The 13,344-nt window shown below is 46.2% G+C and overlaps 1 protein-coding gene across 1 annotated transcript in view; it reads right to left on the minus strand.

Annotated features, from left to right (window-relative positions):
* PLCB1 (phospholipase C beta 1) overlaps positions 1 to 13,344 on the minus strand; it is a 1,235,601-nt gene that overhangs the window by 296,097 nt on the left and 926,160 nt on the right. Inside the window, exons 18-21 of the mRNA XM_073672250.1 lie at positions 13,001 to 13,125; positions 10,335 to 10,489; positions 7,819 to 7,983; positions 191 to 290 (exon numbers count right to left, since the gene is read on the minus strand). Coding sequence (XP_073528351.1) covers positions 191 to 290; positions 7,819 to 7,983; positions 10,335 to 10,489; positions 13,001 to 13,125 — 545 coding nt within the window. The remainder of the gene's footprint in view (positions 1 to 190; positions 291 to 7,818; positions 7,984 to 10,334; positions 10,490 to 13,000; positions 13,126 to 13,344) is intronic.

A 13,344-nucleotide genomic window follows, 5' to 3' on the forward strand; every position in this document is an offset into this window, starting at 1 on the left:
AAGCGCAAGATGTCAATACCTCTTTAGGGAGGCAATATTATCCGAACCTCACATCTTCATATGTGGTCTTCTCAGGTAAGGCTCATGACAACCAATATTTTAGCATGTATGTAAATTTTTTATTTATAATGTTCTATAATTTGATTGTATAAAAAAAATATCGTTATATATCCTTATATAATATCCTTACCTGGACGGATTGCAGAAACAGGTAATATCCGGTGACCAATGAATTTCCCTCCTTCTTCATATGCCGATATTCTCAGACATGCCAGGGAGGGAAGCACTACCTAACGGAAACACAAGTGCATTGAAGTTAATGGTGCAAATGTATGGATTAAATTACCTTGTATAAAGATTAAAGGGATTATTCAGTGTGTGAGTCACCACAACAACAGATGATATTGGGATTCAGCTTTGTAAGCAAGTCCCTAATATAATATACACTCCTAAAATTGCGACACCAAGAATTAATAGTGGTAGAATAATGGAAATCAGAGGATGCATAGACCTGTTAATAATATCCAAATAGTGGAAAAATGGAAACAAAATTTTCAAAACATCTCAATTTATTCATTATTGAGTATGAACGCCGCATGCTGAAATCCCTGCACTTACACACTGTTGCTGCTATCAGTGAGATTAATAATGGTTGCCTGAGGAATGTTCTGTTGCGCTGAATGCAGCACACAAATCATCAAGATCCACTGCTGGCAGCTTCCTTTGCAACTACTGATCAATTATGTCCCAGATGCGCTCAATTGGGAGACAAGTCCTGAGATGCTGCAGGCCATGGTAGCACGTTTTAGCTGTGCAGGTTGCTCAAAAGTAGCACAAGCAACATGCAGCCTGATGTTGCATTGTTGAAAAATGTCCCTTGGAACACTTTGGAGAAATGGCTGTACCACTGGTTCCATGGCCAAATCAATGGCTGTGGAACCATTGTTACAATTTTCTTCTTGATGTTGTAATTTCAATGTTAAGGAGTGTATGTTATATGCATATTGTGCATTGGTTTTAGAGTACTATCATAATTTGATGTTATATACATATAGTGCAATGGTTTTAGAGTACTATCACAATTTGAGGTTATATACATATTGTGCATTGGTTTTACAGTACTATCATAATTTGACAACGGTATTTTTTTCTGTCCACTTCATTTGGAATACCTCAAACCATCCAATTTTATTACCTAAAAGGATCACTCAAGTTATTTATTTTTTATTGCCCCATTTGTTAGCAATAAGTAATATGTGCAGTTGTGGCGCCCCTGAGGGTTCAGTCGCCACAAAGGTATTGCATCTCATCCAGAGGTGTGGTATCTCACTCTCAGGTAAGGAAGGAGTATGGCTCAGGACCCTAACACTACTGTACATCCACTACACCACATTTCCGGGGGACAGGGTGAGATTGCTCCTACGGGAGAGCACAGTCCCTGATCCCTGGCTGGAGTGGGGAGGAACCACTTAGAGAGGGGGAACTAAGTGGTGGATGGGTGGAGGACGTAGATCCTGGGAGCACTGGAGTAGGAGGTATAAAAACTAGAAACCATCTTAGATCAGGGTTCAGTTCAGAGAGTTCAGTCAGAGTAACAGGGGCTCAGTAGGAGCTCTGCTCCAGAGGCGGGCCTAGTCAGGAGGCCTGAGCCTGAAGGAGAAGAGAGAGAGAAGGGGAGCAGGAGAGGCTCCAGGACGAGAAGAGAAGGGACCCCAGGGGTACGGGCCGTGCAGCAAGCCACCCGTACGTCCGCCGCTGCTAGGAGGTAGGGGGGCCAGGCCGGAGAAAGGGAACCGGTCCCTTAACTAGCCAAGAGCTACAAGGCCTAACTAGAGAACCGGAGGCTGCAGCATTTCAAATACCACAGACCATAAGTCCATACCAGTGTACTAGGAAGGTAGCCGCATAGGACCCAGGGGACGGAACACACGTCGCCCACCAAGGCCCGAGGACACCGGACAGGGGTGCTACTAGGTGTGAGGTGCAGGGAGAAGGCCAGAGAGGACACACAGAAGGGGGTCCTGATAAATACTCTGGAGATATCCGAGGGTCGTACGAGCCCCTCATTCCGTGAGCACAGGACGCCGTGGGCTCTTACACTGGCCCTGTAACTGGAACTGCTTTAACCGTGAGTAAAGGATCTGGGACTGCATCGTTTGGACTCTCTGATTATTCTTGCACCGCGACACCTTGCACCATCACCACCATCATCCACTCGCGCTGCCCTGAAGCTCCACTCTTCCTGTGGGGAGTTACATCACCTTGCTGCACATACCACCAGCTTCAGCGGACTGCTCTGCAGCGGCGGTTCCCAATAACCGCATTCCACAGGTGGTGTAGTCGGACATTATATAACAGACACACATAGACTACCCTGGTTTGACCCCCCTGGGTCACGGACCGGGTCACCGCCACGGTGACTACAACCCCCAGCATCTACAAGGCCCGGCTCCGGGTATCCCACGGCCCAGGGGGCGTGTCAACTTTGGCGTAGTCGGCAGGATACGTAACCCACCCATTACCATCGTGTATCGTGTGCCTAAGAGACTGTGTTTTCTACTGAATGTGGCGCCCACCCCTGAAGAACGGGCGCCATTATGTGCCAGCCAAACAACAACCAAAGGTCACCTCCCATCGTGGGCCAGGTCCTAGAATGGCGCCAAAAGCGGGGCCCGCCCCAAGCAGCAGTGGTTATGTATGTGGATGTGTCCATCGACGTGGGGGGGCTGCCCTTGGAAGTGACCGACAGCAACCTGCCCTGGAACCGCCCCTGAAAGGGGAGGGGAGGCAGGAAAACTGAGAGACAGGGTGTGGTCTGGACCAGTCCAGGCAGGCCGCATCCGGGAAAGGACATGGACCGCAACAGCACCGGAGACCCTGCCAGCGACATGCTGCAGGCCGAAGAGCCTTATACCCTGGAGGAGCTGGTGGCCAAGCTCCCCCGGGAGAATACAGAATTCCTCCGCGCCGCTATGGAAGATCTGGGCCGGAGGATGGCAAGGGCCCAGCGGGACGCGCCATAGAGGAGTGGAAGCGGGAGATGGAGCAGCGGATGGCAGCACGACAGCCAGCAACGCTGCCAGGCACCGGCAGCGCCCCAGCCTCCGAGGACCGAGAGCAGAGTCGGGAGGTCGCGAGTGATGCAGGAGCAACCACGGGAGCAGGTATGGGAAGTCTCCCTGTCCCGGGCGCTGCAAGCGGCGACCTGTTCCTGGGTCCCCTGGTGGAGCCACTAATCCTGGGCGTCACTGAAACCACCCCGCCCACAATGCCCGAGCCTGGCCCTTTAACCCTGGGTGACGCCGCTGCATGCTCGCTGCACTCTTACCAAAGTGCGCCCGTCCTAAGCGCTCTCCAGGCCCCGGGACCACCTTCGGGCGCCAGAGGTGTCGGCCCGCTCCTAGGCCCTCTCCAAGAACCGCCCCCTCTGACACCCGCATGGATGTACGGGCATCACCAATGGGACTGGTCCTGTTCCTGGGTCCCCTGGTGGAGCCGCTAATCCTGGGCGTCACTGAAACCACCCCGCCCACAATGCCCGAGCCTGGCCCTTTAACCCTGGGTGACGCCGCTGCATGCTCGCTGCACTCTTACCAAAGTGCGCCCGTCCTAAGCGCTCTCCAGGCCCCGGAACCACCTTCGGGCGCCAGAGGTGCCAGCCCGCTCCTAGGCCCTCTCCAAGAACCGCCCCCTCTGACACCCGCATGGATGTACGGGCGTCACCAATGGGACTGGTCCGCGGAAGTAGAGGACCAGCAGCCTTCGCTCCTGCACGCTCCGCAGCCCACCGTCGCCGTCTCCCAGTTGCCGGAAGACGAGGCCCAATTCGAGTGGGATTGCTCTGGGGAGGACCTGATGGGGTTCTCCCAGGAGACAAGAGCAGCTGCAGCCCGCCGCAAAAAGTTCTGCCGCCAGCAGCTGATCCAGTTTGAAAGGGAGCGCAGCTTACGGCGCGTGAGGTGGGAGCAGCTCGAGGCCAAGAACATGGAGGAGAAGGCCAGGACCCGCAGAAGTCAGCAGACCACCAGCGGTCCCCGAATCACTGGGACCATAGTAAAATTCAACCTTAACAAAGGATGGGGGTTCGTCCAGGACCCGCTGTCAGGCACGGATCTTTTTGTGAACAGAAGAGACGTGGAGTCCCACCTGCCAGAGGGACACCCAGATCGGGACCTGTATCCCGGGGACACCGTGTCCTACACCCGTCACCGAGGAGTAAGGGGCTGGTATGCCCTCAATGTCCACCGGGTGGAGACAACACCCTACCATGCTGATGACCCGGCTGGGTCAGCCTGCGGTGGACCAGAGCCTCCCCGGAGGGAGCACCCTTACTGAGTATAGTAGGTGGAGCAAAACTTTGAAATTGTAAATAAGTTACCCGTCAGGGTATGCAGAGACACTGCGCATTCATGTTTACTCAGTTACAATCAAAAGTTAAAAAGTTTCCCTTGTGTGCACTTAAGTTACCTGGAATGGGTCTAAAAGACTAACCGGCTGAGGACTGGGAGCAGCCACTTTTTGTAAATAGTTGCACCTCTTGAGGTGCCCCTTATTGGTTTTATAAGAACTACAACGAGTACCTCAGAACAAAAACCCGTTGGAGGTGGCCGAAGACGAGGTCCAGCATCTGGATCGTCTAAGCCCTGCAGCCACCCCAGGGCCTTCGTTGAGGGTTTGGGACGGGTCCCTCATGTTCGCGTTAGCAAGTCTGCACTTTAAAGGAAAAGGACACCAAGTTGCAGACCGTGCTGTAATCTGTTTAAAAAAAAAATGTTTGCTATAAAAAGTGTTTATGAAGAAGAATGTTTTATATACAACAATGTGCTTATACTAGAGAAGAGTTTTATGATGTCTTATATGTGAAGGGAAGTGTTATTAAAAGTGCACTTATGATGTTTTGCAGCAACGTTAAAAGAAGTATGCCTCCCATAAAGGGAAGAAGAGTTGTTTATGATCTTGTCCTAAAATTTTGCATGTCTTTGAATTGAATTGTCTTTTACTCTGTTCCAGCCCGCGGACGTGCTGTGTTTTACCAGGGGGGTGGGTGGCGCCCCTGAGGGTTCGGTCGCCACAGAGGTATTGCATCTCATCCAGAGGTGTGGTATCTCACTCTCAGGTAAGGAAGGAGTATGGCTCAGGACCCTAACACTACATCCACTACACCACATTTCCGGGGGACAGGGCGAGATTGTTCCTACGGGAGAGCACAGACCCTGATCCCTGGCTGGAGTGGGGAGGAACCACTTAGAGAGGGGGAACTAAGTGGTGGATGGGTGGAGGACGTAGATCCTGGGAGCACTGGAGTAGGAGGTATAAAAACTAGAAACCATCTTAGATCAGGGTTCAGTTCAGAGAGTTCAGTCAGAGTAGCAGGGGCTCAGTAGGAGCTCTGCTCCAGAGGCGGGCCTAGACAGGAGGCCTGAGCCTGAAGGAGAAGGAAGAGAGAAGGGGAGCAGGAGAGGCTCCAGGGCGAGAAGAGAAGGGACCCCAGGGGTACGGGCCGAGCAGCAAGCCACCCGTATGCCCGCCGCTGCTAGGAGGTAGGGGGGTCAGGCTGGAGAAAGGGAACCGGTCCCTTAACTAGCCAAGAGCTACAAGGCCTAACTAGAGAACCAGAGGCTGCAGCATTTCAAATACCGCAGACCATAAGTCCATACCAGTGTACTAGGAAGGTAGCCGCATAGGACCCAGGGGACGGAACACACGTCGCCCACCAAGGCCCGAGGACATCGGACAAGGGTGCTACTAGGTGTGAGGTGCAGGGAGAAGGCCATTGAGGACACACAGAAGGGGGTCCTGATAAATACTCTGGAGATATCTGAGGGTCGTCCGAGCCCCTCACTGCGTGAGCACAGGACGCCGTGGGCTCTTACACTGGCCCTCTAACTGGAACTGCTTTAACCGTGAGTAAAGGATCTGGGACTGCATCGTTTGGACTCTGTGATTATTCTTGCACCGCGACACCTTGCACCATCACCACCATCATCCACATGCGCTGCCCTGAAGCTCCACTCTTCCTGTGGGGAATTACATCACCTTGCTGCACATACCACCAGCTTCAGTGGACTGCTCCGCAGCGGCGGTTCCCAATAACCGCATTCCACAGGTGGCGTAGTCGGATATTATATAACAGACACACATAGACTACCCTGGTTTGACCGCCCTGGGTCACGGACCGGGTCGCCGCCACGGTGACTACAACCCCCAGCATCTACAAGGCCCGGCTCCGGGTATCCCACAGTCCAGGGGGCGCGTCACAGTATGTGCATTACCATACTTACTGGTTGCTGTGTTCTGCCTTTTCCAGCTCCACTCTGGTCTTCCCCCCCATCATGTGACTGCAGTTGTGACTAGCCGGCCAACACTTTTCAATGAAAATCTATGACACTCAGAACAAGGCTCATTACATTAAGAAAAGAAGTAATGATCTGCTGTGTGAGCCAGTAAGAAAGAGCAGCGGTCACATAATATAGAAGAGGACTGGTGCGGCACTGGAAGCAGGAGAAGACAGTAATGGGTGTGTATTTTAATGCACAGACTGTACAAACATTATTGACGGCTAATGAAGGGAACAATAAAAAACCCACTGGAATGGTCTTTTTATGACTGTTAAAACCTTTCCACACTACCTGTGTGACTAGCTACTAACTACAACTTCCAGCAAACCTAACCCTAACCAAGTTTCACTGCAGGCACCAGGCATTTTTCTAAATGCATGGTGCTTACAATGAAACATGGTGGTGGCAGTATCATTTTGTGGTGTTGATGTTGGGGAACTTCATTTCATTGATGGTATCATGAATTCACAGATGAACTGTTCTAGATTGAAAGAGAAGATGGTCCCATCACTCCGTGCCCGTGATAGATGTGCACTTTTCCAACACGATAATGATCTAAAATACAAATCTGTTGCAATTCTGAAGAAGCACAGGGTGAAAGTGATTCAGTGGCCAAGTATGTTTCCTGATCTGAACCCAACCAAACACGTATGGGGAATTTTGAAGAGACAAGTTGAACATCACTCTCCAACGAGCATCCAGGCTCTAAAACAGGTCGTTCTTGGAGAATAGAAAAAGATGTTGCAATATACCACCATCTTATTCATTCCATGTCTAAAAGACTTGGTGCTGTGCTTAAAAATCATTGCGGTAATACAAAACACTAGCTGTAGTGGTGTTTGATGTCGGGTGTATTCATTTTTGCAGCAACTAATTTGAGTAAAACTGAAGATTTGGCACTGAAAGTTATATTTTTAGTTATATCATTAAAGCTCCACTCCAGCGTTTTTTTTCAGAGCTGGAGTAGTGTTTCTAATGTAAGGTCCCCGACACTAGTCTTATATTTACCCTCTGCCGTCTTCACCTTTTTTCGGCACCGCTCCAATCTGACTGGTCGGAAGTCAGAAGTTACATTACCAGCTCTCAATGCAAGTTTATGAGACCCAGATCGAGGTTTGCATTGAAAAGTGACCTCCGGCTCCAACAAACACTGGAGCGATGCAGCAGGTCACAAACTGCTGGAGACTGACTGGAGCGGCGGTAAAAGAAGGTGAAGACGGCAGCAGGTGATTATAAGACCGGGGGCAGGGAACTTATATTAGAAGCACCGCTCCAGCACTGCAATGAAAAAAAGCAACGCTGGAGTGGTGCTTTAACCTTACTTTCATAGGTTAAACTAATGTTCTAGGAAACACAGTCTTGTCTACATTTTCTAAATAATTGTTGTGTACAGTGAGATATTGATTAAAATCTTACTTTTCAAAGTGGCTGTACTCATTTATGCTCAGCACTGTATATTTCTAAAATATTCATAATTTACCTTTTTGAAAACAATGGGTTCCTCTTCCCATACTGGGTTCACTGCATTGCCTTGTGAGGTCTTTGTTTTCAGTGCCTTTCTTCTGGTGTCAACTGGTAACCCGAACATGTCTACTTCTACATATGTGCCAACCTTCTTATCTGACAGGAACTGTCCCGAAATTATCTAAAAGGCAAAGTACATCAGAAGACCCATCTAAAAAAATCATATACAACAAACACAAAAAAAACAAAATAATTTTATGATAGATAAATAGATAAGAGAGATAGACATGAGATAGATACAGTGCCTACAAGTAGTATTCAACCCCCTGCAGATTTAGCTGGTTGACACATGCGGAATTAACTTGGCATTGTGACATTTGTACTGTAGATCAGCCTGGAAGTGGGAAATGCACTGCAGCAATTTTTTTTTTTTTTTTTTTTTTAAACGTTAAAAGTTAATTCAGAGTGTCATTTATTATTCAACCCCTCAAACCACAAGAATTCTGTTTGGTCCCCCAAAAGTATTAAGAAGTAGTTCAGGCACCAAGAATAATGAGCTTCACATGTGTGGATTAAAGATCTCTTTTGCCAGCCTTTTCTGACTATTTAAGACCCTCCCCAAACTTGTGAACAGCACTCAGACATGGTCAACATGGGAAAGACAAAGGAGCATTCCAAGGCCATCAGAGACAAGATCGTGGAGGGTCACAAGGCTGGCAAGGGGTACAAAACCCTTTCCAAGGAGTTGGGCCTACCTGTCTCCACTGTGGGGAGCATCATCCGTAAGTGGAAGGCTTATGGAACTACTGTTAGCCTTCCACGGCCAGGACAGTCTTTGAAAGTGTCCTCCCATGCCGAGGCCAGGCTTGTCCGAAGAGTCAAGGCTAACCCAAGGACAACAAGGAAGGAGCTCCGGGAAGATCTCATGGCAGTGGGGACATTGGTTTCAGTCAATACCATAAGTAACGTTCTCCACCGCAATGGTCTCCGTTCCAGACGAGCCCGTAAGGTACCTTTACTTTCAAAGCATCATGTCAAGGCTCGTCTACAGTTGGCTCATGATCACTTGGAGGACTCTGAGACAGACTGGTTCAAGGTTCTATGGTCTGATGAGACCAAGATCGAGATCTTTGGTGCCAACCACACACGTGACGTTTGGAGACTGGATGGCACTGCATGCGACCCCAAGAATACCATCCCTACAGTCAAGCATGGTGGTGGCAGCATCATGCTGTGGGGCTGTTTCTCTGCCAAGGGGCCTGGTCATCTGGTCCGCATCCATGGGAAGATGGATAGCACGGCCTACCTGGAGATTTTGGCCAAGAACCTCCGCTCCTCCATCAAGGATCTTAAGATGGGTCGTAATTTCATCTTCCAACAAGACAACGACCCAAAGCACACAGCCAAGAAAACCAAGGCCTGGTTCAAGAGGGAAAAAGTCAAGGTGTTGGAGTGGCCTAGTCAGTCTCCTGACCTTAACCCAATTGAAAACTTGTGGAAGGAGCTCAAGAATAAAGTCCACATGAGACACCCAAAGAACCTAGGTAACTTGGAGAAGATCTGCATGGAGGAGTGGGCCAAGATAACTCCACAGACCTGTGCCGGCCTGATCAGGTCTTATAAAAGACGATTATTAGCTGTAATTGCAAACAAGGGTTATTCCACAAAATATTAAACATAGGGGTTGTATAATAATTGACCCACACTTTTATGTTTAAAATTTAATAAAATTCAACTGAGCAACATAACTTTTTGGTTTGTAAGATTTATGCTTCTGTTCATAAAACCTACTCTCGTTTGCAGTTTGAAGGCTCTAACTTATTTGCATCTTATCAAACCAGCTAAATCTGCAGGGGGTTGAATACTACTTGTAGGCACTGTAGATAGATAGATAGATAGATAGATAGATAGATAGATAGATAGATAGATAGATAGATAGATATGGATAGATAGATATGGATAGATAGATATGGATAGATAGATAGATAGATAGATAGATAGATAGATAGATAGATATGGATAGATAGATAGATAGATAGATAGATAGATAGATAGATAGATAGATAGATAGATAGATAGATAGATAGATTTCGGATAGATAGATTTCAGATGGATAGATAGATAGATAGATAGATAATAGATATATGGATAGATAAATATATAGATAGATATATAGATAGATAGATAGATATGGATAGATAGATAGATATGGATAGATAGATAGATAGATAGATAGATAGATAGATAGATAGATAGATAGATATGGGATGGATAGATAGATAGATAGATATGGATAGATATATAGATATATGGATAGATAAATAAATAGATAGATAGATATGGATAGATATATACATAGATAGATATGGGATGGATAGATAGATATGAGAGATAGATATTAGATATAGATAGATAGATAATAGATATATGGACAGATAGATAATAGATATATGGATAGATAGATAGATAGATAGAAAGAAAGATAGATAGATAGATAGATAGATAGATAGATAGATAGATAGATAGATTTACCTTCACAGACAATGTGTTTGCAACTATCCCATCTACTGTTGTCTCAGTAAATGGATCAAAATGTTTATCTGGCCTTCTCATAAACTCTGGTTTTAATCTGTATCCACATTTTCCATTATATTCATACATCCCCATATTAAGTTGCATAGAAAAATCTGTAAATGAAAAAAAAACATCAGTATTTTCCCTATATAAATGATATGGTGAACATAAACACATATGAAGTGCACTAAATCGCACTATATAAAGAGGCCCATATTGCTGGAACTGTACGACAGATAAAAAAATATTAATACTCAGGGAAGTAGAAAGGATAAAACAAGAGCAAAAAATAGTCACTTTTGGGCTGGTGACAGGTCTTCTTTAAGAAAAAACTGTATGACAGTATTATTTCATTGAGTCTCCTTTTTGCCATATTTCTATTGGAAGTGCTTGTGATGGTGGCAGTGGCAGCACATGGGTTGAGCTGGGTGACCAGGAAGGCCTTGCACGGTCCAGTTGCTAGGTAACCCCTGGCGACATTCACAACGTGTGGCCATATAGGTGTTGTGCAGTGACGTTGCAGGAGAATTCCCGTAGACACTCTTTACTCAATGGCACCAGGAGGGACAATCAGTATACGGGGACCATGCTTGACATCCAATCTACAAAACATTCATGGCAGTTTGTCTTTTGGTGAGACTGCACAGAAACCTATTATTTTTCTGAAATCCCTCATTCTAGAAACCCAGACAAACTAAAAGGGAATTTCTATCTCAACAGTCTCCATGTGGGCCTCATTGGAGCGTCACTTTAAAGAAAAATCTATTCAAAATGATGATCTCTGCCCTCAAACCACCATACAGTTTCTAGATAAAATAAATTTCTCAAGATTGACTGTAGAATGACATGGCAGCTCATGCATTTAATGGCATTGATATCCAAATGTATGGTTTCTGCTGATTTTCAGGGGGATAATGGTCACTTGGAGGTTTTGTAACGGTCAAAAGATGGCCACTGAGATAACATTTAGATAAGGGGCTAACCTAATAAAAAAATAAAAATTGCTCCCCTATAACACATTTCGATCTCCTGATCTCTTTTGCAGTACTGTAAGTGAAGACTGAAATAAGCTGATGACTAGTGATGAGTAGTGATGAGCGAGTATGTTTTGTTAACCCTTTCACCGAGTATGCTCAGGCGAGCCCCGAGTAGTTACAGCTGCTCGGTGATGTGTTTGAATCGCTCCCGTGTGCATGATTTGCGACTGTTTGACAGCTTAATACATCTGAGGAATGTGTAAGAAATAGACATTCCTCACATGCATGATTTGCGACTTTTTGACAGCTTTGATACATGTGAGGAATGTCTATTTCTTACACATTCTTCACATGTATTAAAGCTGTCAAACCGTCGCAAATCATGCACACAGGAGTGATTCAAACATATCACCGAGCACGCTATAAATACTCGGTGCTCGGCCGAGCATACTCAGCGAAAGGGTTAACAAAACATACTCGCTCATCACTACTGATGACCAGACTATGAGCACATTTTCTTAATTCTCCTCTAAACCCCATCTACTCTAAAGGCTGTGTTCACATTTGTGGTTTCTGCTTATCACACAAAAATCGATTTATTGCCAGATCTGTAGTACAACAGGTGCTAATGAGCCTGATGGTCCCCATTAACTTACAATAAGAGCAGCCTGGTTTCGTTGTGGTTAACATTCTCGGTACTAAATTCTTTCAAACTCTCCTTTGGAGAGTGGATGGGCAGAATAGGGCTATTTGTAGTTTTACTTTTTCCAATCAAAATGAAATACAAGATGGACTAAGTCAATGGAACTTGCCGGGAGCTATCGGTATCTGCTGAACTGCTGATTGAGCAATTCATGGATGTTTCTCATATAAAATAAAGCCACAACACAAGTGTGAATATGGTTTTAGAAATATGTAGTGGATGACGGAAATTAGGATGAAATAAAAGGGTTGGCATCACCAGAGCCCATGAGCTGAGTGGGGCAGGGCTGAACGTACCTGCCCCATGCCTGGAGTCCTAATTTAATGGCTTCTGCATCCACAGGTCGTAGATACGGTTGAACACTATAGCGGAGCAGGCAGCTATCAGCACCTTGCTCCACCATTCAGTCTGTGTCGGAGATTTAATGCATCAGGCACGATGATGTCGCAAGTTCATTCCTGATGTGGGTAGCACCAGACCATACTGTATACGCAAAATACTTGGGGGCATCATACTGTATTGGAGGCTCTGTGGAGAATCATACTGTGTTGGGGGACACAGTGGGGGAATCATACTGTTTGTTGGGGGACATAGTGGAGGTATCATACTGTGCTGGGGAACACATTAGGGGCATCATAATGTGTGTGTTAGGACCACTGTGAGGGGGGCATCATAATGTGTGTGTGTGTGTGAGACACCATGAGGTCATCATAATGTGTCTGGGGCGCATCGTAAGGCATCACAATGTGTGTGATGGGCACTGTGGGGCATTATAATGTGTATGTATGAAGAGCACATTGGGGTATTGTAATATGTGATTTGTGTAAAGGATATTGAAGTTGCAGAATATTTGGGTGACTTCACTGTGGGGATATCATACTACATCATACTGTGTGGATTGTTCATAGACTAATAAAAGGCAGAGTACAAGGAGTCCTTCTTACCTATTGTTTGGAAGTTAAGAGCTACCATTTGACAACCAGCGTTCCAGAAGACCTGAGGCATATAGTTAGATGAATCTACTCTGGTTCCTTTTGGATAAATTCTACTAAGCTGCATTTTGTTATATCTGCAAGTTTTAAGTTAAGGATCTTGAAGAACTAGACAGAAAAATGTTTTCATCAACGACGTCAATGTTAGTGTTTTCTCTAAGCCAGGCACTCCAGAAAAGAAAGAGTTAAAATTACATACTAAAGAGGTCAACAACCCAATACGAGACATACCTGCCTATAAATATGCCAAAGCATCACATAGAGAGATGTGACTAGATCACATCTATAATAAAATA

The sequence above is a fragment of the Phyllobates terribilis genome, unplaced genomic scaffold, assembly GCF_046119375.1.
Source record: "Phyllobates terribilis strain yellow unplaced genomic scaffold, ASM4611937v1 Scaffold_3__8_contigs__length_932513732, whole genome shotgun sequence".
In the NCBI taxonomy this organism is placed as follows: Eukaryota; Metazoa; Chordata; class Amphibia; order Anura; family Dendrobatidae; genus Phyllobates; species Phyllobates terribilis.